The sequence below is a fragment of the Bufo gargarizans genome, chromosome 7 (genome assembly GCF_014858855.1).
Source record: "Bufo gargarizans isolate SCDJY-AF-19 chromosome 7, ASM1485885v1, whole genome shotgun sequence".
NCBI lineage: Eukaryota > Metazoa > Chordata > Amphibia > Anura > Bufonidae > Bufo > Bufo gargarizans.
Window position 1 is genome coordinate 202,474,122 of NC_058086.1, and position 27,564 is coordinate 202,501,685.

At 47.1% G+C, this 27,564-nt stretch overlaps 1 protein-coding gene across 2 annotated transcripts in view; it reads right to left on the bottom strand.

Annotated features, from left to right (window-relative positions):
• Positions 1–21,554: 21,554 nt before the first annotated feature.
• The window catches only part of SHQ1 (SHQ1, H/ACA ribonucleoprotein assembly factor), a 62,092-nt gene continuing 56,082 nt past the window's right edge, over positions 21,555–27,564 (bottom strand). For both annotated transcript variants that reach the window (XM_044301469.1, XM_044301470.1), the window contains exon 12: positions 21,555–22,585. In XM_044301469.1, coding sequence (XP_044157404.1) covers positions 21,955–22,585 — 631 coding nt within the window. In that variant the 3' untranslated portion in view covers positions 21,555–21,954. The remainder of the gene's footprint in view (positions 22,586–27,564) is intronic.

Below are 27,564 nucleotides of genomic sequence, written 5' to 3' on the forward strand. Positions count from 1 at the left end.
CTGAAGTCCCTCGCATTTAATTTTTTTGAGGTTCACCTCACCTGCAGGCCCGCACCTCAAATCTTTTACAGGGTCAGCTCACCAGCAGGCCCGCACCTCAAATCTTTTACAGGGTCAGCTCACCTGAAGGCCCTCGCATTTTATTTTTTAGAGGGTCAGCTCACCTGCATGCCCTCGAATATAATGTTTTACAGGGTCAGCTCACCTGAAGGCTCCGCATATAATGTTTTAGAGGGTCAGCTCACCAGCAGGCCCGCACCTAAAATCTTTTACAGGGTCAACTCACCATCAGGCCTGCACCTAAAATCTTTTACAGGGTCAGCTCACCAGCAGGCCCTTGCATATAATTTTTTACATGTTCAGCTCCCCAGCATATAATTTTTTACTAGGTCAGCTCACCAGTAGGCATTCACCTACAATCTTTTACAGGATCAGCTCACCTGCAGGCCCTCACCTAATTATACCTAATAGGTAATTTGCGCGCATGCTGCCTTGCTTGGATGTGGTAGCCGTAACTGCTCCCTCTCCGGTATTGAACCATTATTCCCCCGTTACCCATGGTCTACATGGTTTGGGCTGAAAATAACATCGAAAGTGGATCGTCTCTGTCACGGGGACGTGCGATCGTCCTCAGGTTATCTAGAGTCACCAAAGCGGCAGCAGGCCCTCGCCCATAATGTTTTCGATGGTCAAATCAGCAGGCCCTTGCTCCAAATGTTTTTGAGGGTCACCAGCAGGCCAGCAATCATAATTTTTCAAGGCTGTGTATGATGCCGTCCTTTATGTGTAACAAAGGGTGCATTGGAGTGCAGGTTCCTTGTAATTTTTGGCAGCCCTTTCACTTAGTGCATAGGCTTTATGAGTGTAGGAGTCCCACTACATGAACAATTGTACCACAACGTGAATGAGGCCCACCTTTATGTGATATACAGGTTGTATCGGAGTGCCTCTTCCTTGTAATTTTTGGCAGCACTTGCACTTTATATACAAGTAAATATACAGGAAAGAATGTTTCCTATCAATTTTTCCTCTAAAATGTATTTTTCCCTTCAGTTTTGTGCGTATTATTGTCAGTCTGTAAAAGTGGCGTACTATTCGGACAACATCGTTCCCAGCAGCGACCTGCGAGTCCAAGATGCATCCAGACATCCTCCCCATGCTGTTCCTGAACCATTTCAGTGGTGTTTCCATCAATTTCCGACCTTTTCCTATGAACTAGGCACCCTCCACTCTTCAGAGCAGGGGGTGCCTGGTTTAATGCTCGGGTTCTCCCATTGACTTTCATTATACTCAGGTGCTCGGTCGAGCACCCGAACATCCCGATGTGTTCGGCCCGAGCCCCCCAGCACTATGGTGCTCGAGCAACACTAGAGATAACTCCTTTAATTAACTTACTTACCGCCAAGACCTCCCAGTTTCAGTATCCTCTGTAAGGGGTTCTTCATGCGCGTGTACTCTGGATCTAGACAGGTTTAACCGACCCAAGCTCCCTATGATGCCAATCCTTACGGATGGATAATGTGTCTGGAATGCACTTGTGTGAATAGCCTGCATAGGCATAGGTAGACTTGCTGGAACTTGTAGTTTCCCGGTGAAGAAAAGTACGCAGCTAGGTTTGCATTGTTAATTTCTTCCAAGCCAAGAAATGACATAATTAATTGCTATTTAGTGCATCCACTTCAGGAAGCAACGGGGTTAATTAAGCCAAGATCGGAGATTTATGCAACATAAGCTGCGCAGCTCGTTAATGAGAACTACGGGGAGATGATGAGAGAGTGCTGTACAGACCGCTGAAAGAGCAGTATAATATAGACTCCGCGCACTAAATTGGCCCCCAGGGGGCTCCTCACAACTTTGTATTGCAGCAGTATAACACCCCAGAGTGGTACCACTTCTGCACATTGCTAATGTCTTTATTAGTCTAACGGTACCTCATGTCATTTTATGCAATTATTCCAGGTCCTCCACCATGTTCATTTCTAATGTTATGTAACTGTTCATTTAATGTGCCTGGTTCACCAGCAGGTGGCAGCAAACCCGGCAGAGCTATACTTAGATAGAATGGAACCTTCCATTCATTCTAACCCCCCCTCTGGAGAGAGGTGGGCGAGTCCTACTTCCTGCAGGAAGGGTGGGGCAGAAGTTCTAGTCAGTCTAGTTTACCCCCAGCTAGGGGAAGGGTGTGCATGCCAGCCAGAGCACCCTTAAGCTCTGCTGGTCATGGAGGACCAAAGCTTAAAGCCTCAGGAGCCAGGAGGAAAGTTCCCTGGCATAACCTAGAGTCAGACTACAGAGAGAAAGTGCAGCATACAGAAGAAGCTGAGTTAGCCAGCCTGTCAATACAGCAGCGTGAGAGAGAAACAGAGACATAGCAGAGTTAAGTTTGTCTGCCAGTTTCATGCTAAAGCCTGCTGGAACCAAGACAAAGCCTGTAAACTGTTTGAAGAAACATTTACTCAAGTAAAGCTGCCATTGAACTTCATCTCAAGGTCTGGACTCAAGTTCTTCCTTAATCCTTTTAATTATTCCCTTTATTTATTGCTTCAGAGCCAAAGCCTGGGGTCCAACTGTGTCCAGGGTTAGGCCGCAACATACCACTCGGCAATTCCTACACCTGGGACATGGACAGAGGGCCCTAGGGGGATGCCCCCGTTGCAGCAGCGCAGTCTTCCGCTGCCACTCCACAGCCGCTATCCACCATTATGTAGTTAGGAACGGTCAGCACTTTCAACCTCGGGGAATGCCCACACGGGAAGGAAGGAATCCACAATGTAGCAAAGAAATCCCAGCGGGCGCTAAATCTTCAATTCATTTATGCTGACGAAGGCTGGACGGGCCGAAACGCGTCCATTGTTACAAAGATGAAATAAAAGATACATGAATTAAAGATTTAGCGCCCGCTGAGATTTCTTTGCTATCCACCATTAGACCCCTCCTGGTCTCTTAAAGGAGTAGAGACTTAAATATCTAGAACACCATCTATCACCTGCATTAATGTCGGATCCAGCATTTGATTGACTTATCTCTAGCAATAACCACAAGTGGAAAGCTCTGACTGGCGGGGACCACTGTTAATGGTACTGGTGCTTGTGGTCCAATACTTTGTTCAATTCAGAGATAAATGGTGCCAGTGGTGTCTAGAAGCCACTTATCTCCTCTCTATATCACAAACTTCCTTAACATGTCCTGCATGCCGGATCTGACATTAATGCCAGACAAAAAAAAGTTGCATACACCAGTCTGTGACCAACCAAAACCCGGCATTTATGCCAGAAAGCGGTCGGATCACAGCCAGACCCCATTATAGTCAATGTGGATCTGGGGTTGAACTGTAGAATCCAGTGATGCCGGATCCTGAGAAATCCAGCAGACTGCTATCTGCCGGGACAGTCTCCGGATCCTCTGCTGCAGATGTGCACAGCACCTTACAGCATGCATGGTTATGGGGGAATCAGGAGAGAAAGCTGTCTAAGGGGAATCGCCAGCTTAAAGTGAATGCCCACCATATTGTTTTTATGACCACCATTCTTTGCCAGTTAGTTTCTTAATATATTATTATTAGAGATGAGCGAATCGAAGTTGACGAAGTGGAATTCGATCCGAAGTTCAGGAATTTTTCCATTTGCACCGAATCCGAATTTCCTCACGCTTCGTGGTAACGAATCACATTTTTTCCTAAAATGGCTGCTGCACATGTTAGGACATGGAGCAAGGAACTCTGGGGAATGAGGGATCACCCACAATGCCATGCATGCAGCCAATCAGCAGCCAGCCCTGTGATGTCACATCCCTATAAATCGCCTCAGCCATCTTGGATTCAGCCATTTTCCAGTGTACTTAGTGCAGGGAGAGACGTCAGCAGGCGCTAGGGACAGTGCTAGGAAAGACTTGAAAACTTTTATTTTGCTCAATAGAAGTTCTGGGAAAGAGCATTATAAGTGTAGGGAAAGGCTAGGGAGGAATTATTCCACAGTATTGAAGCAGAACAGGGTTCAATAGGGGAGTGTACACACTGGGTAATAGGAACAATCCTACTACACCTTGCTGCACTGACTGCAGATCCAAATTGCCGCTATACTGCTGCTCATTTCAGGTTTGCAATACCTCTGTAATTCCAGCAAACCGTTCTTGTTATTGGAGTCTTATTAGCCCTTGTGCGGTGCAGTTATTTATATGTTCTAAAGCCTTTTTGTTGTTGTGTATTAGGGGGGGGGGGGGGGGGGGCTTATTAGCCGTTGTGTGTTGAAGTGAGAAAATTACAGTCCTGTTTGGCGTGTATTAGTGGCAAAAATAAAACCCTTATTTGCCGTTCACGGCCGCAGTTATATGTTTTAAAGCCTTTTTTTGGCGTGTATTAGTGGGGAAAAAGAAAAAGGGCTTATTAGTCGTTGTGTAGTGAAGTGGGAAAATTACAGCCCTTTTTGGCGTGTATTAGTGGCAAAAAAAATAATAATTATTTGCCGTTCAGTGGTGAAGTTCCATTGTACTACAGCCATTTACAGGATGTATTAATAGATTAGATACGTATATCCTATTAGCCGTGCTGCGGTGAATTGTGATTGTTAGATTTATTTTTTTGGGGTGCATTAATAGGAAAAAGAATACGTCTTATTAGCCGGTCTGAAGTGAACCGACATTGTTATGCAGCCTTTGTTGGGGTGTATTAAATGGGAAAAATAAGTGTTATTAGCCGTTCTGCGATGAATTTACATTGTCATTCAGTGGTGAATTTTTTTTTGGGTGATACAGCCTTTTTTGGGAAAATTGATGAGTGACTGTAGAGTATCTTTTTTTTTTTTTCTCTCTCTTTTTATTAGACATAGGTCAGAATTGAGTGCACATATACAATGTTGAGTGCGTCACATCATGAAAAGTCAAAGTGAAAATCTTCAAAGGCATAGCCTAACAATAGAGGCTGGGACGGATGACCACTCATCTAGGACACATCAGGTGAATGACCTTACAGAGTGAACAGACTGAGGACATAGAACGTATAAAAGAGGGGGGGGGGGGGAGGAAAAAATAAATAAATAGAATAAACAACTAACTAATATTAACAGCCCTGTTGTTGTGTCACCCTGGTTTGGTAGCTACAGTCCGTTCAGGAATATCAATTAGGTCATAGCAGCGCACGTTCTCGGGAGCGCTGGAGTGTATGGTCCACAACCACTGTACCCCTAGGGGGGGGGGGGAGGTGGAGAAAAGTGGGGGGGGGGGGGAGGGAGTGAACGTATATCTCTAGCTGTTCCTGAGGACAGAGGGTCAGGGGGGCATGCTCTGTAGTTCAGCCAGGGCTGCCAGAGTTGCAGGTAGCGGTCTCTACTGTGGTATGTCCAACCTATCAATTCCTCCATCTGACACATCTGGTGAACCCTGTCGTGCCACATATCCAGGGTCGGTGGGTCCACCGATCTCCATTTCAAGGGAATTAGAAGTTTTGCAGCCATAAGTAAGTGGGTGGTTAGATTGTTCTTCCATGGGCGAAAATTTGGTGTGGGCAGCCAGAGTAGGACTAACTGGGCTGTGAGTTTCAGGGTCGTAGAGCAGACCTTGTTTATAGCTTGCTCCACCCCTTCCCAAAATTGGCGAATGGCCGAGCAGAACCACCAGATGTGGGAGATGGACCCAGTAGCAGCATTACATCTCCAACAGAGGTCTGTGGGGAGGAGATTAATTTTATAAAGGTACTCAGGAGTTCTATACCATCTAAACGCCACCTTCACAGAGTTCTCTTGTATTTTTATACATTTCGGGAAACTGTGAGCACCTTTGGACCCACTTTTTGCTATTATCATCTTGCGTGAGATGTAGCTCTATCTCCTAGTCAGCCACCCATGGTGGGAGATTGGAGTCTCTTGCACAGAGTATTTGCCTATATATGTGGGTGGTGCACTTGTGGGGCAGAGTTGGCAGTAGTGTGAAGTTTTCTAACCACGTTGGATCTGGTAATGGAACATACTTAGAGGTCTTAAACTGTCTGCAGACGTTTTCGAAGTCATTCCCTTGAATAAAGTTCCTTCCAGGGTCTGGTCTTCCAGAAAGGGCAGCGTAGAAGTCGGTAGGGGCCTGTAACTTCGTTAAGTCACCCAGTCTGTGTCGGGTCATTGAGAGACAGATTTCAGACGGGTCTCTAACTTGTGGGCACATAAGGTTGGGGAGGACTGATATAGGAGAGATTCTTGCTTGGCCAGTGTTGAGCTCTTTTGATTTGTGGCAAGCACGTAACATCCCTCTGGTAAGTTCGCTGTCTATTTTGACCCCCTCTCCCACTTTTCCAGGTAACCACAGTCTGTGGAGTGAGTCTTTGCCCAAAAGGGCCAACTCGAAATCTACATGCATACAGTGAGTTTCCTGTCTGGTCAGCCTCAACCACCTTTCTAAGTGAATTGCCTGAATATAAGCCGGGATGTCTGGGAGGGAAATGCCGCCATGTTTTTTCCTGCGAGAGAGCAGGCGGAGGGACATTCTAGGTCGGCCACCAGCCCAAAGATATTTACTTATGAAGTTGCAGGGTAATGAAATGGGATGAGCCCGTAGGGTACACATAAGTAATGGCAGGATGTAGGTGGTTAAGACATTCTTCCTGCCTAGCCAGGTGAGGAAAGGTGTGGATAATTGTTATATGTGCTTCCTGTGATTGTGGGGACAGAGATCCACCTCTAAGTAGATGATTACAAACATCGACAAAGCGAGGTATTAGAGTGTCCCTGAATTTTTTGTAATAGGAGATTGGAAACCCATCGGGCCCTGGGCTCTTACCGCAAGGTGAGGAGCCTTTTGAGAGAATAGAGGTGACTTTGGTAAGTAACGGGGGATAATTGAGGCAAAATAGGAGCTTAGGATCTAGTGGGATCATGACTCCCAGATATTTTATTGCCTGGGAAGGCCATTTAAACGGTGTGAGGGCTTTAACCCTAGCTCGCAAGGTAGGTGACAGAGATATGCCTAAGGCTTCCGACTTATCAAAATTTATCTTAAAGTTCGAGATTAGCCTAAAGGATTCGAATATCTGTAGGACCTCCGGCAGGGCCTCCTCTGGACTCGTCAGCAAGAGCAGCAGGTCGTCCGCAAAGGCGGCCATCTTGTGGGAGTGATTTCCCAGTTTTACGCCTTTGATCGTGGGGGACTGGCGGAACTTTAGCAGTAACGTTTCCAGGGTGAGAATGAACAGGATTAGGGACAACGGGCATCCCTGGCGGGTACCGTTTTTGATTTGGAAGGCGTCTGATAGGGTCCCGTTGACCAGCACTCTTGCAGATGGTGCTGAGTACAATGTAAAAATGGCTCGTGTAAAGTCCTCTGGGAAGCCAACGCCATTCAATACACTTCTCATATAGTACCGACTGACCCTATCGAACTCCTTCTCTGCATCTGTGCCTAGCAGCACAAGGGGGGACTTAGTTTTAATAGCGTGTGTGGCCGCATGTATCCCTCTACTGATGTTATGTCTGCCCTCTCTGCCTGCCACGAAGCCCACTTGCTCTTCACCCACCAACCCAGGAAGCAGCTTCGATATTCTGTTGTTAAGCAGTTTAGCCCACCATTTTAGGTCGGTGTTTAGCAGCGATATCGGTCTGTAGCTTCCACAGACCTCTTTATCTTTTCCATCTTTGTGAATAATCGTTATATGTGCTTCCTGGGATTGTGGGGACAGAGATCCACCTCTAAGCAGATAATTACAAACATCGACAAAGCGAGGTATTAGAGCGTCCCTGAATTTTTTGTAATAGGAAATTGGAAACCCATCGGGCCCTGGGCTCTTACCAGAAGCGATAGACAAGAGGACTTGGTCTACTTCTTCTATCGTAAATGGCAGGAGTAACCTGCGTATATCTTCTGTGGATAGGCTCGGAATGTTAATGGAGCCTAGAAACTCCGTGATGCGGTCGTCGAGCTGCTGATTAGAGGAGGATGCCGGGAGGTTATACAAAGTCGAGTAGAAGGAGCAAAACTCCTGTGCTATCGCTGGGGTGTTGATAAGTCGGAGGCCGGAGCCCGATTTAATGGCCTGGATAAAGGATTTGTTCCTTTGTCCTTTTAGAAGGCTAGAAACTAATTTGGATCCCCTGTTCCCGTGTAGATATTGTTTAAAACGCAGGGTCTTTAGAGCTCTAGCAGCCCGTACGTTCAGTAGGTCTGTAACCTGTTGTCTCAACCGTTTTAGCGACTCCAGAACCTCTACTGATCTCGCTCTCTTGTGCAAAGTCTCGAGTGTGGAGATCTGCTGGAGGAAGGAGTCTAACTGTTTCTGTCTATTTCTCTTAACCTTGGTGCCCAAACTTATAAAGATCCCCTCTGATAACCACCTTGTGCGCCTCCCAGAGAGTTGTCTTACTGGTGAGGTCCTGGTAGTTTTCCCTGAAATAGTTTCTAAGGTGTTGATCTATAGCTCCTCTGTGTGATTCGTCTTCTAGAAGTGTCTCGTTCAATCTCCAAACCCAGGACTTCGGTGGGATTGCGTGGAACCTCACCTTCACTCTCACCGGCGCATGGTCAGATATGACTATGTTCCCAATGCTGGCCTCTGTTACTGAAGACAGCAGTTGGTTTGTCAAAAGTAGATAGTCCAGGCGCTGGTATGTATTGTGCGCCCGCGAGTGTAAGGTGTAATCATTCTCCTCAGGGTGGGTGAGGCGCCAGACATGAGACCCCCAAGTCAGTGAAGGTGAGGAGAAGTCTTCTCAGTTGCCTCTTAGAGAGAGGGCGGCCTGTAGAAGTTGTGTCTTTGGATGAGTCTAGAGTGAGATTAAGGTCTCCCCCTATTATGAGGTGTCCCTCTCTGAAGGTTTTAAGAATCTCCAGCGTGTGGAGCAACCAGGGAATCTGTCCACTATTAGGAGCGTACAGGTTTGCCAGAGTAAACATGGAGTTCGTCACACTACCTTTCAGGAATAGATAACGTTTAGATGTCAAAGTGAAGGGTATATTCTGTCCCAGGCCTATGGAAACCCCCCTGGCTGCTGAGGAATAAGAGGCGTGATGCCACACGGAAATGTTTGCTCTCGGCACTCTCCTTCTTGAGCAGGTGGTAAATTTGGTTTCTTTTTTGCAGGGTATTCATGCCATTCACATTGAACGACACAATCTTTAAGTCAGTCATGGCGGTGGTATGGGGGGCCTGAGCAAATGAGCAGCGGTAGTAGTCAGAGGGTGACACAGGGCAACATATGGAAAACAGAGTATAAACATTGCAATAGAAAGGATTCTTAAATAAGCAAAAACAAAAACGGTATAATTTACCAAAGAGGTCTTAGACCTCAGGAGGGGGAAATTAGTGTGGAAGTGCCCGAGTACCAGATCTCACACACTAAGCTCATTCAAGGAATGCAAATAGCAGACATAGTTAGGTAATACAGAGTGAAGGCACTAATCATGGAACAGGCACTCTACATCGCCACCCTTGAATGGCTGCCCATTGTTCCAATCTAGCCCGGGGTGGCCATTTTAATGGACTAACTCCAGAACGGTTGGGGCGACAAGATACATGTGGGGGGGGGGGGGGGAGGAGTAGGTAAGATCAGAAGTGGTGTACAAGGACAGCAGTAGAGGAGAAAAGAGAGAAGAGAGGGGGGGAACCCCATGGGAAAGGAAACAAGCAGGGGCTACATAGAACCTGAGTCCTGCAAGAGGAGGATGTGGCAGCGGCCTCAAAGTGTGCTTCCAAGGCCTCTGGAGGTATTGATTCAAGGGACCCTCTTCTTCGGGGGTTTCTTTTTTTGCGCCGAACGCCATCTCTCCGGCCGCGGCAGGCTTGGGAGGTCCAGGATCGGACTGCAGGGAAGCCAAGACTGGCGGAGAGTCCTGCGTTTGGCCAGCGTGCTCGTCGCCAGGTCTTGAAACAGGAGCACCTTGTGCCCATCTAGAGTGATGTCTCCCTTCTCTCTAGCCGCTCTCAGAATGGCAGCAGTGTCCAAAAAGTTCATTAAGGCACACACCACATCTCTGGGTAGGTCTCCCGCGGCAGGTTTAGGCCTGAGGGCTCTTTGAGCCCTCTCGATGACAATGGCGGCGGCTTGGTCTTGTCCCACCAAAAGGGCAAATAGATGGCGTACGGCAGGTCCTCCGCCGGCACCACCTCAGGTATACCGCGTAGGTGAACATTTTTCCTCCGCCCTCTATTCTCCTGGTCCTCCAGGTGCACATAGGCCGCGTTAATCATTTTAGACATATCGGTCAGGTGGTTTTGTACTCCGGCTTCATGTTGAACCAGGAGATCGTGGCTTTCTTCCAGGTATTCAACCCAGTGTCCGAGTTGCTGGAACTCAGCTTTGATGTCAGAGAGTTCTTTCAGAACCGGGATTAGGGCCTGGGTTAGCGATTGTTGCAAGAAGCTCCGGGTAAGAGGGAGGGAGTCTGTCTCACTTCTGTTGAAAGATTCAGCGTCTGAGCTGCCGGCATCTGAATCGGCGTCTTCCCGCCCTGAATCCGTTCACGCCTTGGGCACCATCATGCCGCTCTCACGGTGCGAGGACGTTCTTCTATAGAGGAATTTATTCAGGTCTCCATGTCTTTTTTGCCTTCAGGGTGTTCCCTGTCGCACCATCTATGTCTCTGAGAGTTTTCCCCATCGTGGGTTCTCTGTCTGCTGATTATAGCTGATAAAGCTGGGCTAGCGGCGAAGAGCTCTGGTGGAGACGTCCTACACCATGGCTTGCTGGCTCCGCCCTCGACTGTAGAGTATCTTCCATAGGGACTTACAATTCATCGATTAGCCATTCAGTGGTGAAATTTGTTTGTGATACAGCCTTTTTGGGGAAAATTGGTCGGTGAATGTAGACTTTCTTTTGTAGGGACTGAGTAATTGTGTCGATTAGCCATTCAGTGGTGAAATTTGTTTGTGATACAGCCTTTTTGGGGAAAATTGGTCGGTGAATGTAGACTTTCTTTTGTAGGGACTGAGTAATTGTGTCGATTAGCCATTCAGTGGTGAAATTTCTTTGTGATACAGCCTTTTTTGGGAAAATTGGTCGGTAGCTGTAACTACGGTCAAGGACAATATATGTCCTTTACGGCCCACTGGGTAAATGTGGTTCCTGCCCAGCCACACCAGCAACTTGGCCAGGTGACGCTGCTTCCGCCTCCACGTTCTCATGCCGTTGGTCCTGCAACAATGTCCGCCTCTGCCTCTTCATCCTCCACCGTGTCCTCAGCCTCCACTGCAGGGACAATTCACAGTGCTCTTCCAGCATACCACATGTACAGGGCACGGCGGTGTCACGCTGTTTTACACCTCGTTTCCCTAAGCGAACTGAGTCACACAGGGGAGGAACTGCTCCGTGTCCTTCATCAAGAAGTCAAATCCTGGCTTTCTCCGCGACAACTAAAAATCAGAACCACTGGTGACCGACAACGGGAAGAACATGGTCTCAGTGCTACGTCAAGGGAGGCTGAGCCATGGGCCCTGCATGGCGCACGTGTTCAAGCTGGTTGTAAAGCGATTCCTGAAGTCTTCCACCCATCTGCAAGACATCGTAAAAATCGCCAGTAAACTATGCAGTCAGTCTTCAGCCACTCGTACACCGCCAAACACACCCTCCTTGAGCTGCAGAACGGCGTCCCCCAAGATAGGCAACGTTTCCACCCGTTGGAATTCCACCCTCCATATGTTGGACCGACTGTACGAACAGAGAAAGGCCATAAACGATTTCTTGATGATCCAAGCAGACAGAGGTACTCCCCTGTGTAACTTCGATGTTGGCCAGTGGCAGTAAATCATCTTTTCCAGGATGTGAATCAGTGGAATGACGTTGTCCATCCCATAGTCCTGGCGACTGACAAATAAAGTTGCCTCCTCAAAGCGCACGAGCAAATGGCAGGTGTCACACAGTGTATGAGCTGGAACACACCAGCCCTATACTGTGACCGCTGCAGTACCAAAGAACGGCCACTACACAGTGTATGGATGCTGTGGCTTCATAGACTGTTGACTTGCAGAACTGTGTTTGCTGTTAACCCCTGATCGATGGAGGTTCCAGGGTGGATAGGTAATTTATATATTAGTCCTGGAAAACCTCCTTCTTCCATAGACATGGGATTTTTGTTGGCTGATCTCCCTGACTGGAGGAATTTTCACCTAGAGTCTGAACAGGATAGATTTCAACCTGTCCCACTGTATTGTTTCCTCCGGGGTATCTGGTAGCCGCTTATCTCTTTTGCACCAGATCTCTAGTAGTGTCCTTCAATCCTTGACCGTCCACTTTGTTGCAAAACTACAACTCTCATCATGCTCCCCACAGCCTGTGACTGCCAGAGCTGTCGCACTGGATGGCGACTACAGGTACTGGTCTTGAGCCACAGTAGGTACGTGTATACTACCGCCTTCAGGCTGCAGCACACCCGGTAGATGGTGACATCCTTTCCCCGACACCTGCAGGATCTCCGTTCCGCACCTCTCCCACTTCTGTTTCCTAGAGCTGCGGCACCCCACGGCTGCGTGCAGAGCTGCACGCTTGTAATACACATAATTAGGGAATTGGGTGGAAAATGAACCAGATCATTGCGGGCTGGCGTTACGTGCTGCGGGTTTAGAGACCAGGGTAGAAATACAATACAGCATCTTACTGAGCAGAATGCAGACCACAACCACAGCATGAAATACATGAAAGCTTTGGCTACAGCATGAAGGCTTAGACCCGGGGAGATGTAAGCTCACGGGACCAGGATATCGGATCATATTAAAGGGACAGTAAACTGAAGCTGCTCATACCGCAGATATTTGTCGCTATATCCCATTGATTTCAAGAGGTCGATGATTATCAGATATGCGTAGAAACTGCCCCGCTGTACCCCAGACACCACATTAACCCCCTTCAGTCCTTTGCTTGGTGTTAGTCTACTTTCACACTGCCATTTTGGCTTTTGGTTTGTGAGATCCGTTCAGGATCAGGTTGCATTCTAATGCATTCTGAATGGAAAGGGATCCGCTCAGAATGCCTCAGTTTGCATTTGTTCAGTCTCCGTTCTGCTTTGGAGGCAGATTTAAAGGGGTTATCCCATCATAATGATCACTGTTAAATCTGTTAATGATTTGACAGTGATCATTTTTGTAAATATACTTTATTAACAAATCCCCACCGATTAGGATAAAATTCATACCCACTTACCTGATTGTTGTGACTCGGTCTCCCCTGGTTACGACCATTGTTCTTCTCCAAAAGCCGGAAGGTCGCGCTTGCCCAGAAGACGACTCCTTTTCTCCCGGCCGGTCCGCTCACTGTTCTGAACGCGCACGCTGCCGCGCATGCGCGACAGTGACTTCTTCCCAACCAGAATAGTACAGAGCTGCGAACGCGCACGCCGGCTCTGTAGGAATAAGTCACCATTGCGCATGCGCGGCGGCGTGCGCATTCAGTCCAGCGCACAGCACGGCCGGGAGAAGACTTCAATCAAGATGAAGCCCGCCCCCAGCCAGAATCCAGGAAGTGAACGCGCGGTGGCAGCAGGTAAGTATGAAAACGCTTAGTGGGATAACCCCTTTAACTGAGCCGGATCCTGGCACACAATGTAAGTCAATGGGGACGGATCCGTTTTCTATGACACAATCTGGCACAATAGAAAACGGATCCGTCCCCCATTGACTTTCAATGGTGTTCAAGACGGATCCTTCTTGGCTATGTTAAAGATAATACAAACAGATCCGTTCTGAACGGATGCAGACGGTTGTATTATCTGAACGGATCCGCACAAAACGCGGCGGTGAAAGTAGCCTTACATGTAGGGCAAAAAAAACAAAAAATATGAGAAACCGTCTTTGTTGCCTCTAGCAACCAATCATAATGCAACTTCAGAAAGAAATACTGATCACCGGTTGGTTGCCATGGGCAACAGAAATGTTCTTTTTGTTACATTGTTAATAAACCAAACAGACCTTAGCTTCACTATCTTCAAGGGAGTTTACCATCTTAAAGGGAAAGGGTCATCGGAAAATGTCTTACTTAAATCACGTGTTAATGTTAAACACTTTTTTAAGATATTGTTTTTCATTTTCTGTGTCATTTTCCATAGTTAAACTTCCTCTTTTGTAGAAATCAGCCGTCACCTCATAATCATCATCATGAACAGGATTACAATGTACAGATAACATTCATAAAAGGCGATATCAGAGCTCACCTCCTCCCCCTCTCTGCACAATAACCTCTTCACAGGTTACAGAGCATGGCCACAACACTTCCCACAGAAGAGGCATGTCCAGTCTACAGGTTCCTATAGGCCAGGGGTGGCCAACCTGAGGCTCTCCAGCTGTTGCAAAACTACAACTCCCAGCATCCCCAGACTGCCTTCAGCTATCAGCCTACAGCAGGGCATGGTGGGAGTTGTAGTTTTACAGCAGCTGGAGAGCCGCAGGTTGGCCAGCCCTGCTATAGGCTATGTGGCTGCTGTAAAGCATATCTCTGAACTGCTGTTAAAAGCAGCTCAGGGAAGATGGCCGTCCCCATAATCAGGTACAGAAAAACGAATAAAAACATATTAGAATTTTTTATTTTTATTAGGCAATTTTGGTCAATGAAAGCTATATTTTTTCTGTTTTTCAATTTTCTCACACGTTCACCCCATAGTGGAAAAACAACAATAAAATACATATAATAACATTCCCTTAATCCGGCATCAATGACTCTTAATTATTCGATCCTGATCCATCACAGAAATAAGTGTAAGGAGCTGTTCCGTTCATCCACAGACACAGCAGCGATCTGCTGGATCTTTGGTACGGCGGGCTCTAGTGAGAGACTGCACAGTGTGAACACAACCCAAGGCTACAGTCACACGACCGTACGCGTTTTGCAGTCCGCAATACACGAATACCAGCCAATGAGCGTTTCACATTTTGCGGAAAACGCACACTGCCAGTCCTATCATAGAAATGCCTATTCTTGTCCACAACTGCGGACAAGAATAAGACATACTCCAGCTTTTTTGCGGGGCCGCGGAATGGAACTACGGATGCGGAGGGCACACAGTGTGCTGTCTGCATCTCTTGTGGCCCAATTGAAATGAATGTACCCAAAGACTTCGCGTGGAAGGGTAGAACGCAGGAACAAGTGCTAGATTATAAAACGTTCTGGATTATCAGATGCTGGATCAATACTAACACCGATCAGTCATGACGTTAAAAGTAAAGCGCGAATATCACCGAACGTTGATGTATTGGAAGCAGGAAAAATCTGCAAGCGTCAGGATCTGTGCTACTTTGGGGCTAGACGACTGGGTCAGAGCATCAATAGTCTTGTGGGGTGTTCCCAGTATGCAGTAGTTAGTGCCAACCACCCAAAAGTGGTCCAAGGAAGGACAACTGGTGAACTGGTCGGCATCCATGGCACACGAGACTCCCTGAAGTGCGTCGGATCCTAGGAGACCGCTCTTCATAACTTACAGAACCTCGAGGATCTGCTGCTGGCGTGGAGCCTACGCCTCAGGGCCCGTGCACGCGACCATATGTCTCGGAGGGCATACAGTCGTGGTCAAGGGCCCTCAATCTGTTTTGGCGGCACGAGGGTGACTTACACAACTTAAGGTTTTAATGTTTAATGGTTAATCAATTATTTCTTCAATTTATCTTAATTTTGATTATTTCTTCATGAATATATTTCATTTTTTGTGTGCTTTTGTTACATTTCTCGGAAAGTGACCAGAAAAAACATGAAATAATAGTAACATTTTAAATTCAGCATGAAAACAGCCCCAGCGAGAATTCCTCATCCGTTATACATTGGTAACAGTTACAATATAAATTGAAATTGGTTATCAGGAATTGTCCCTGCTGGGTATGAGCGATTGTCCCCGGGCCCGGGAAATGGACTCCTGCGGAGCGGTAGAATAACCAGCTATTTGCAGTCACAGCAGGAGGCCGCTCTTTAGACACACGAGAAGACCAGTAAAGTGATATTGTCTTAAGCTGGGGGCCTGTGTACACGGAACGACAGGTCATGAGACTCGCTCCGTGCAAACGAGATCTAACGACAGGTTAATCGGAGAGTTGATCTCCACACCTGTTGGTCTCGGAGGTCCATCAGTACAGGTCTCCTGCTGCATTAGACAAGGACTAATCCTGAAGAATGAACAAATGAATGGAATCATTGTAAATGGCCTTATTTCTGTGTAGGGAAGGGATGAGCGGCAGGTTACAAACATATGGCGCCTCTTATCTCAAAGAAGCAAATCACCAAGGAGATAAAAATGCAACCTGTTGTATCTGCCATCATCGAGGATCAAGCACGGCGTTTGGCCATAAAGAAATTGCCCAAAACATTTAAGGAATCTTGGAAGTCTTAGGCCCCTTTCACACGGGCGTTGCGGGAAAATCTGCGGGTGCGTTGCGGTAACATGCACGATTTTTCTGCGCGAGTGCAAAACTTTGTTATGCGTTTTGCACCCGCGTGAGAAAAATCGGCATCTTTGGTACCCAAACCCGAACTTCTTCACAGAATTTCGGGCTTGGGATCGGTGTTCTGTAGATTGTATTATTTTCCCTTATAACATGGTTATAAGGGAAAATAATAGCATTCTGAATACAGAATGCATAGTAAAATAGCGCTGGAGGGGTTAAAAAAAATTAAAAAATTATTTAACTCACCTTAATCCACTTGATCGCGCAGCCAGCATCTCTTCTGTCTTTTTCTTTGCTGTGTGCAGGAAAAGGACCTGTGGTGACGTCACTCCGGTCATCACATGGTCCGTCACATGATCTTTTACCACGGTGATGGATCATGTGATGACCGGAGTGACGTCACCACAGGTCCTTTTCCTGCACACAGCAAAGAAGACAGAAGAGAAGGCGGGCTTTGCGATCAAGTGGATTAAGGCGAGTTAAATAATTTTTTAATTTTTTTTAACCCCTCCAGCGCTATTTTACTATGCATTCTGTATTCAGATGCATTTATTTTGTATTCATAACCATGTTATAAGGGAAAATACTAATGATCGGGTCTCCATCCCGATCGTCTCCTAGCAACCGTGCGTGAAAATCGCACCGCATCTGCACTTGCTTGCGATTTTCACGCAACCCCATTCATTTCTATGGGGCCTGCGTTACGTTAAAAACGCACAAAGAGGAGCATGCTGCGATTTTCACGCAACGCACAAGTGATGCGTGAAAATCACTGCTTATGTAAACAGCCCCATAGAAATGAATGGGTCAGGATTCAGTGCGGGTGCAATGCGTTCAACTTACGCATCACATCCGCGCGGGATACTCGCCCGTGTGAAAGGGGCCTTAGGATCCTATTCACACGTTCGCAAATGGACTATAATAGAAATGCTTTTTCTTGTTAGTTTCTGCGGACAAGAATAGGACATTTTTTAGTTTTTTTTGCAGGGCCGCGGAACGGAAGTACGGACAGCACACTGTGCGCATCTTTTGTGGCCCCATTGAAAATGAAAGGGTCCGCACCCGTTCTGCAAAATGTGACTGAACCCTTAAAGGGATTGTCCATTTCATCAATGAGGTCTTTTGAGGGTCCTGGCCAAAAGTGAGTAAATCTGCCCTACTGGTATTTGCCTATTTAAAGGGAGCACACTTCATGTCACTTTGCCTAAAAAGGGGGGCGTTTCTGGCTGCGGAGGGGTCTGTGGAATGGGGCAGGGGCTTAAAGGGGTATTTCAGCTAAAAACATTTATTCCTTGTTTGCTCATTCTAGCTGCTCCTGGTCCGTCGCTGTGCTGGGGGGAGGGGCCCGGGACTGAGTCCCCCCCCAATTTGGTAATCAGCGAGGGTCCAAGTGATCCGACCCACTCCCATCTTACTTATATAATCTATCCCGAGTATAGACAATGAGAGTTTGTGGCTGGGATATTCCGTTAAAAAAAAAATCATGCAATTTGGAAGCCAAATAGCGGAAAGGGCCCGGACACCTCACTGTTTGACGTAAAGCCAGGAAAAGCCAAATATATCCATAGGCCTCCATTCACCCCACAGAGGTAAAAAATGTCTCTCAGTAAATCCTCATTCACACGAACGTGTCCAAAACCGTGAAAAGGTGGTCAGTGATGCCTCCGTGAAGGAGCCGTGTGCAGCTGAAAAATTATTTTCATCAGCTTCTCTTCCTATATAGAGATGAGCGAATTTCATATTTTGAAATTTGTTTGCGCTTTGTTTGGTGGTAAAAGCAGAATTGCGTTATGGATTCAGTTACCACGGACCATAACGCAATTCTATGACGGAATGCCTTTAGAGGCATTCCGTCATAATAAAGTCTATGGGCTTCAAATGGATCCGTCCCGTTACCGTTATGCAGGGGAGTCCTCTCCTGCATAATGAAAACGGGACGGATCCGTTTTGCAGCCCATAGACTTCTATTATGACATTATAGAATTGCGTTATGGTCCATGGTAACGGAATCCATAACGCAATTCTGCTTTTACCACCACAAACAAATTTTATAACATTAAATTCGCTCATCCAGTAGTTTTCACAGACCCATAGACTATAATGGGTGTGACAAAATAGAGCGTGCATCCGTGCTAAAAACACGGATTGTGGTAAAATGACTGGGTGTGTGTGCTGTGCATGGAGAACACATACGTGGAACACTGTTGTGTGAATGAGGCTTAATACAGTACCATGATAAACACCATATGGCGGCACAGGGAGTCCTCTGTGCTGATCGGCGGCCACTCTACGGGAACTGCAGCATTACATGCCGGTCATAAATAACCAGCCGTGAAATAAATGTACAGGCTAGGTTTCCCAGAGGGCAGGCTGTCTGTTGGCGTCCACTGGATGGTTGTCCTTCGGGGGAGCAGCTTATCAAAGAATGAAACATTACTCACCTGCTACAGGTCTGATCCCGGGGGCTTCCGGTCCTCCCTACTGCTCACATGACCACTCTGCTGAGGTCAGGGGAGCAATGGACATGACATCATAATTTCCTGTCCGAGGGGGGGTCAGAGCGGCAGTGCCGAAATTGAGGGAAACCTAGCAGCTATTGATTTTAGAAAATGGATGCAGAAATGGTTTAAAAGGGCCACGAAAAATGGAGAGCGTGTCAGTTTTTCACTGTCCTGTGACTGTAGCCTAACAGTACTTTCACACCTGTCGTTCTGATTCAGTTTTTGAAGCCAACAGTGGACTGTAAAGCCATCGAAATTATATAAGAAAGACTTTTTTTTCTCATCTCAAAAGCATCCTTAAAGGGGTTGTCCCACAAAAATATTCTAGTTTTCAAACCAGCACCTGAACCTGAATCTTTTTGTAAATGCATGCAATTAAAAATTTAGACCAGCCAGAGTTATTCAATAAAATGGATCTGTATAGCGCCACTTTGTTTGTTTCTTATTCCTTCGTCCGGTTTACTGGGAAGGCCGCACATGCTCCGTTTCATCCTTCGACGGCTTCCCGAGTTGTGACAGGGACACGTCCCCTTAGATGCAGCAGAAAGGACGCTCCCCCTGAGCTGGCAGCTTGATATAAATCTAGCAGAGCAATGAATGTGGAGATCTCTGGACCCATGCAAGGTCCAGGGCTGGTTCTAGCTTTGTTAGAAAGAGGTTGTCATGTATTATAGGATGTCCGATTTAAATTTTTTACATTAGTCTTGGGATAAACTTTAAACTTGCAGGCATGCTCAACCTGCGGCCCTCCAGCTGTTGTAAAACGACAACTCCCACAATGCCCTGCTGTAGGTTGATAGCTGTAGACTGTTCGGGCATGCTGGGAGTTGTAGTTTTACAACAGCTGGAGGGCCGCAGGTTGAGCATGCCTGCTTTAAAGGGTCACTGAGTTTTGAGAAAACTCTTGCTATGCCAAAAGTTTTTCATTGGTGAGCGCTGAAAACTCCACCGATTGCTAGAATGAGGAGAGAGATGGGCTCATGCATTGTCCTCTCCTCGCCGCAGGAGATGGGCTCAATAGAAAGTCTACGGGCTCGTCTCCATTCACTATGCGGGCGCTTCTCCTTCGGTGGGGGGGGTCTCAGCACTGCACCAATCAAAACTTTTAACTTACGTCTCTATGAGATATCAAAAGTTTTCTCAAAACTATTTAAAGAGCCGTTAAAGAGACGCCCCCCTCTAAGGGGAATAGATAAGAAATGGAAACTTTCTGGAATTGGTCATGGTAGATCTAGCGACCGCACAAGAGACGTTCCTAATTGCCTGCAGCGAGGAGCTGCGTCCCCCCCCCCCCCCCCCCTCCGGCTTATCTCGAGTTGCAGCTCCGTTGCTTATCTTGCAGACAAATGGCCTGCGCGCACAACTCAAACAGCTCAGGCATTTATCTCTCCTGACATGTGCGTCCCTGTTTGTTTTCTGCAGCCTTGAGACATCAGCTCAATCTTCTGCCATTATTTAAGCTGTGTCTGCCGGCAGGGTAATGCTCCCCAGTCGCTTCCTGACGTATTAATCAATTTCTTCGGTGCATTTATCACTGAGCGCAATAAATCCGCGCAGATCAATGTCTATCGCCGGCTCTGACGCCTGCAGAAATCTGCAGGAAAAAATACTCTGAGAAAACCGGAAAAGAAACAAGAGGAATGGCGCTTTAATCCTGTTTGTTACCACGTCGTCGTCCTCCTCCTCGCTTCTGGTGTCAAAGCCGATAGTAAGGGAGTCAATAGCACCGATTCCCTTTCAGATTTTCTTCTCCTCCGATTGTGACTGGAAAAAACCACTGTAATATAATTAATTATAGATAAGCATAAGCATTAACGAGAGTGGTAAAAATCCGATAATCTGGATTGACAGCGCCATGGCGGTTCGGATTAACCTTTCGCATACACACAGATGTGTCTGCACCAGTTTTACAATGATGTACCAATGCCAGGTAGATCTCCAACAGTCTATGACAATTTTCAGCACCACATGTATAGCTAAATTCCTTTAATCCAGCAATCTCGATTAATAGATCAGTCATGAAAAGTCTATGAAAAACCACATGTAAGGCTATGTTCACAAATCGGCTTAAAATCTGCTGTGAATTCTTCATGGCAGAAACCCAATCAGACCCACAGATCACCCGAGAGAGTATTAGCCCCATTGTCGTTCAGTTCAGCAGATTCGCAGCTTTTCCAAATGACCACAGGAGGATATCCAGCATCTGTATGACCGTCACCATGCCAGAGGCGCAGCCTGTACTGCAGTATTGATGTGACCTCAACAGATACCAAGAAGCTGCAGAACCCAAAGTAAAGGGGCAATACCTTGGTGATGTGATCATTGACAAAGCAGCACGAGCAGTTTATACTCAATCACAATAAGTTTCCATGGTTTTTTTTTTAAGCGAGAAGAGAGAGCGAGAGCAGTGAGCGAGCCGAGAAGAGAGAGCAGAGAGCGAGCCGAGGAGAGAGAGCAGAGAGAAGAGAGAGCGAGAGCAGAAGAGAGCGAGAGCAGAGAGCGAGAGCGAGAAAGCGAGCCGAGAAGAGAGCGAGAGCGAGCCGAGAACGAGAGCGAGCCGAGAAGAGAGCGAGAGCGAGCCGAGAACGAGAGCGAGCCGAGAAGAGAGCGAGCCGAGAAGAGAGCGAGCCGAGAAGAGAGCGAGAGCGAGCCGAGAAGAGAGCGAGCCGAGAAGAGAGAGTGAGCGAGCCGAGAAGAGAGCGAGCCGAGAAGAGAGAGTGAGCGAGCGAGCAGAGAGAGTGAGCGAGCGAGCAGAGAGAGCGAGCAGTGAGTGAGCAAGCGAGCAAGAAGAGAGACCGAGCAGTGAGCCAGAGAGAAGTGAGCAAGTATGAGCCAGATGGATGAGCTGTGAGCGAGAGTGGTGAACGAGAGAGAGATGAGATGACAGAGAGAGAAGCGAGAGAGATGAAATGAGTGAGAGAGATGAGCGAGCAAGAGAGCGATGAGAAAGATTTCTTACTTACAGTGTAATAAATCAGATATAACATGCTTCGCTCACTAACAATCCTCAGATATCTATCTATTCAATAGATAACACTGATTTTGCTGATCTATAAAAAATACAATGAAGCATTAAAATAGTCACAGTATAAATCCATCGTTCATCCAGAGCCTCCATGAGGAGAGAGATTAACCCACAGATAGCAGCTTATCATCTCCCTCCTCCTCCGGTACCCCTACAATGTGCAGACGATTCATCATCCCCAGATCCACCTCTAAGAACTCCCTGGTCTGACGCTTTGGTTCGGTACATGGCGGACAGTCTGCTGCGTTCTGGTCTTGGGACTTGTCCGGGGTAACAGCAGGAGCGTGGCGGTGGCTGTTGGGAGTCTCCGGGCTGGTAATTGCCTCTTGCACCTTCTCCTCTGTGCTCATCGGTGCTTGTAAGGGAACAGATGTGACCCCGGGATGGGACTCTGTATCGGCAGCTGTATTGTCCACAACCTGTATGAGAGGTGCCGCCGTCTCCCCCTGGAGGGTCTCAGAGGAGTCTTGCAATTCATTTTCCTCACCGCTGCTGCTCTCGTCCTCCTCGTCTGATGAGGTGTATTCAGTCTCTGATGAGTCAGAGCTGCTCGATGCCTCGGATGTAACCTGCGCTGACGGCTGCCGGGGAGCATCGTCTGGCGCCTCCAGCAGTTTCTCTTCCTCTTGAACCAAAATGGCAGCTTCCTCCAGCTCTTCCAGCTCAAGGCCCAGATCTGCCTTGGAGACGGCAGTCGCTTGCAGGCAATCTAACAAGCCAGCCACTTTCTTAGATCTAGTTTAGAAAAATAAGAAAAAAATAAAATAAAATGTAACATTTTCCAGCAGTCACAGTTCCAAGAAATAAACCTTATATAACTATAAGACTACCATCACGTTAAAAGTCTTATGGCTGCCAATGTTGTGGAGAACCATGAATTGGCTGCGTTTTTTCTTAATTCGATGTTTGAAATAGACTTTCCTGAGCATTATGTTATTTTTAGGGCCACACCCCTGCACAGACATAGAATTAAATAATATAGATGCCTACAGCCACCACTAGAGGGAGCTCAGTGCATACTGGGTTCAAAGTATAAACCGTATGCAGTAAGCTCTTAAACGCCCTCTAGTGGTGACTGCAGGCAGCAAAAATTATTCTAATTCTATAACTATGCACGAGATTTGGCGCTCTATAATCAGGAAAAAAAAAGGAGCTCTGAGCGCTATCAAGATATATTAGGGAATTGATCAACGTAGATTTCTGGATCTATTTAGTGTTTCGGTCTAGAAATTTACTCTAAGGGCAGTCATAAATCGGCAGATCTATAATCTGGACATTTTCTGGACTTCTGATTGTCCTATTCCCTTGAGCAGGTAGAGATACGTGCATTGAGTACATGATTAGGTAGACCTGCCAGTTACAATCTGGGGAGGCAATGCACAAGAACCTAACTCAACCGGTCCGGCCACGAGCAGACGCCATAACAGAAACACAGATTTTATTTTTTGCTTCCTCCTGGCACATGGGTTCCTCCGCAGGTGTAATTGACAGTTGGCACGTGAGTAGGTGACACACCTCGCACCGGTTATACATTAACCCCCACCATGTGTATACACAAGGACAGCAGGACGCTTCCTGCCCAATGTAAACAGCTGCGGCCTCTGGGGTTTAGTTCACCACATGCGTCTCGTCTCCGTGTCAGGGTTGTCTGTGATAAGATGTATGAAACACCGACAATCTAAATCTGTCAAAAGCCAAAAAGCAGACGATCGGTTTAAAAGGGACACTAAATAGTGAAAAAAAAAATATATAAAATGCTAGAAACACAATGTCATATAATGGATTTCTGTATCTATCCTGGGCCTCTAGTCTGCCCCTTCCCAGCTTTTAGCCTTGCTGCTGGAGGAACCATTGGCAGACCAGAGAAGCCAGGCCAAGACGGGGACAAGGAGGAAAGTGCTTTCTCCACACGGTTTCTACAAGATTGTTTGCTTTATAGGTTTGCAGAAGGGTAAAAAATACAGGGGTGAAAGGTTTTATTCTCTTCTTATTCTAATTTGTTTAAGGTTTTTGCATCCCTTTAATAAATGTTGTCCTATCAGGACAACATAAATCACTGAAAAAAAAGGTGCACCACAATAGTTTTTAACATCAGCGTGAGGGTCTAGCCAGTATGGTCAGTCGCATATTATTGTGGTGCACCTTTTTTCTGTGATTTATGTATTCCTATATTTTCATCCACACATTATTTCATCTTGTGTAGGATGTTTTTGTGGTGCATGTGGTCCGCTGCCGGCAATCCTCCATTGTATGCATTTTTGCTGGGGATTGCTGTTAGCAACTGATCACTTGCGGAGGAATTGCTCCCCCGATTATAAACACGCTACAGTGTTTGGGGTTGAGCATTTCCTCCCATTTACGCCACTTTATTCAGTGTTTTTTCCTATCAGGACAACTCCTGGCCTGTAACAGGCCTGCTGGAGAACGCAACGCTTTATTACATGGGCACCCACAGTTTTTCATGGACTTTTACATCTGTCACCACTATGTGTGATAGGCTGGAGGCCAGTGTCTGCCTCTGTTCTGCTGTCCCGGGCGGTTGGGGGGCCTCGCTCCACTCTCCCTGTGTATATTGGGTTTCTAGTATCTAGTAACCAGCAAAGGTGTGATCTCCTGTCTGACTCCCCATGTACCGTACCTAGTCTGTTATCTGGAATATGCACGTACTCAGCTTGCCCAGACCTTGGACTGTATTCAGACTACATCTTTAGCCTGGTCCCTCGGTGTATCCGACCCCCGGGAGTCAGCAGCTAACTACACCAGGACCATTCCAGGAGGTAGCGGCCTGGTTGTTTCCCTGCAGCGAAGTCTAGAAAGGTTGAATACAAAGGAACTTCTAGGACAAACGCCCTTAAACTAGTTAGTTGGCACAATTACGATGTGTCCGTTACAGTGTGCAACGGTTGGCAGCTGTCTATCCGCACTTTTAAGATGAGTCCCTTGCCCTATCTGGCATCTTCATGCGTTCCGTCAATCTTAAGAAAAGATACTTTTTATATTATATACAATAAGTTACTCCCTAGGTGCAATAAGGGTGGTGCGGTTGCACCCAGTGGCTCCCTTCTGTCCATGCCACACCCCCACCTCTGTGCTGTACTGGCCGGGTAGTCACTGAAGTCTTGTGGGGTTGCATTCTGTACATGCGCAGTAAAGAGATGGAGATTACCAATCTACTTTCCCTTTACTGCGCATGTACAGAATGCGATTCCGTGAGACTGTCTGGCCGGTACATCGGAGGTTGGGGCATGGCATGGAGCTTCTGGGTGCACCACCACCATCATTGCACCAAGGGGGCAATTTACATATTATAAGAAGTCTGACGGAAGCCATGAAAATGCCAGATAGGACATGGGACTCATAGGTGCAAATGGACAGCTGCTGACCATTCACACAGTGGTATGTGGTGACAGGTGCCCTTTAAGAATCATTTTGTGTATGCTAATGAGAATTACTATTGATAATTCAGATTATGTAAATGAGCATGTACTTTAAAGGGTCCATTCACACGTCCGCAATTTCGTTTCCGCAAAATAATTGCTGACCCATTCATTTCTATGGGGCAGCACAACGTGCTGCCCGGATCTGGAATTGCGGATCCGCACTTCTGGGTCCACAATTCCGATCCCAAAAAAAATAGAACATTACCTATTCTTGTCCGCAATTGCGGACAAGAATATGCATTTTCTATTAAGTGCTGTCCGCAAAATGCGGAACGCACATCGCCGATGTCCGTGTGAATGGACTCTAAAGCAGCTGCACACATTAGACAAATGTCAGCCAAACCCGGACAACCATCTAATATGTGCGAGGCTGTCCCAATCTACAGATGTCGGGCGACCGGAGGATCAGGCATATTGGATTTCAAGATCCCTAATAATTTTTTATCATGACATTCCCCTCTCTCTGTTGGAGAACACACGCATGGGGGGGAGAAGAGAAGCCTAGCTGTCTACTGAACAGTGCCTCGGTAACGCAAGTTTAATGTAACGGTTACCATACCGCTGGGTCTACAAAAGCTATTGGTGATGCTGCAGTGCAAAGCATAGGGGAAAGGGAGAGCAGCGGCATGAGGCAATCATAAGACAGGAGGGAGATTTTATACTACTACGAATTACACATACTGTAAGTTCAAATATTTACTTGCCGCCCAGGGCCTGAAAGAATCTAGAACGGTTCAATGGAATTGGCACAAAAGGAGCCCAAAACGAGGGTTTTTCCCACCTCATTTGCAGGTCGGTGGGGGTCCGGCTGCTGCGCCCCTCTGGACTTTTTCCAGACTCGCCGGCGCTCAGCATGCTCAGATCCCTGGTGGGGGATTATCCACCTCCTGTCAATCTGATACCTAATGTCCTAAACTGCACTTTTCCCCCTCGGCGGGCGAGCGAGCGAGCGCAGGGATCTGTTTGCACTTATAAGCAGCTGGATGTATCCGCACAATCACAGGCAGCCGCTCCTCCGGGAGAGCGGGGGGGAGCAGGGTTTTCATCTCACTTCCCTCTCATTCCATTCCTGTGACATTACTGAATTGGAAATAAAATAAAAACGAACTGAACGGGGAAGAAAACAAACAATGTGCAGCCCCGATCCAGCAAAAGTGAGTGGTTAACCTCTTGTCGGCTGGAGGTGGTGGGGCAGCACAGCTGAACACCCGTCTGAACTATACGACCAGCAGTTAAAGTATAACAGGGTTGCACCATCTGACCCTTACCCCCATGTACAGATTTCCAAGCAGATCCAGCACCCCCCCTCCCAATAACATTAGGTCATTGACAGATCCCATTGCAAACAGCAGGATCTGTCAACAGCAATGTAATGTGCATGGACACGTAGGACAGACCATCTGACACCAATCAATCTCTCCAGGGGAAAAAGAGGGACTGAACAAGAAAAATCCAGTCCAATCTATATATTTGTTTTCACTTTCATCAATACACCTGCTTGCTGTCAATGAACAAAACACTAGAGCGGTGGTTGAGCATGCACACTGCTCCTCCATTCATCTCTATGGGACTGTAAGTGATCTGGGCACCGCGTTCTGCAACATGCAACCCTGTCAGAAGAATTTCCCCATGGCATCTGTTACCCATATATTAAAAAAAATAAAAATAATCTACCCTACGGGAGCCAATGGATACATTTAAATGGATTTTACGGGTTTTTTATATTGATGACCTATCAAGATAGGTCATCGATACCTGATTGGTGGAGGTCGGACACCCAGCACCCCTGCTGACCAGCGGCGCTCGGGTTGCTGCCTGCTCACAACTTACCAAGCACAGCGCCATCCACTGGATAGTGGCTGTTCTTGGTATTGCAGCTCAGTCCCATTCACTTGAATAAGACAGAGCTTCACCTAGGCCATGTGACCAATGAATGTGATGTCACTGGCCTAAGAAGAGGGTGCAGCGCTCACAGATCACCCCAGCCTCTTCAAACAGCGGGTATTGGACCTGCCCCGATCAGATACTGAGAATAGGCCATCAGTATAAGGGCTCACTCACACCACTGCATGAATGGGTCAGTATCCGTTCTGCAATTCTGAGAAACGGGTGCGGACCCATTCATTTCAATGGGGCCGCAAAAGATGCGGACAGCACGCTATGTGCGATCCGCATCCTTGCTCTGCAAAATAGATAGAGCATGTAGGCACCAGACATCTCTGGCGCCGCTTATCCTCCAGGAGGAAGAGGAAAGGACATTACCTCCACCCCTAC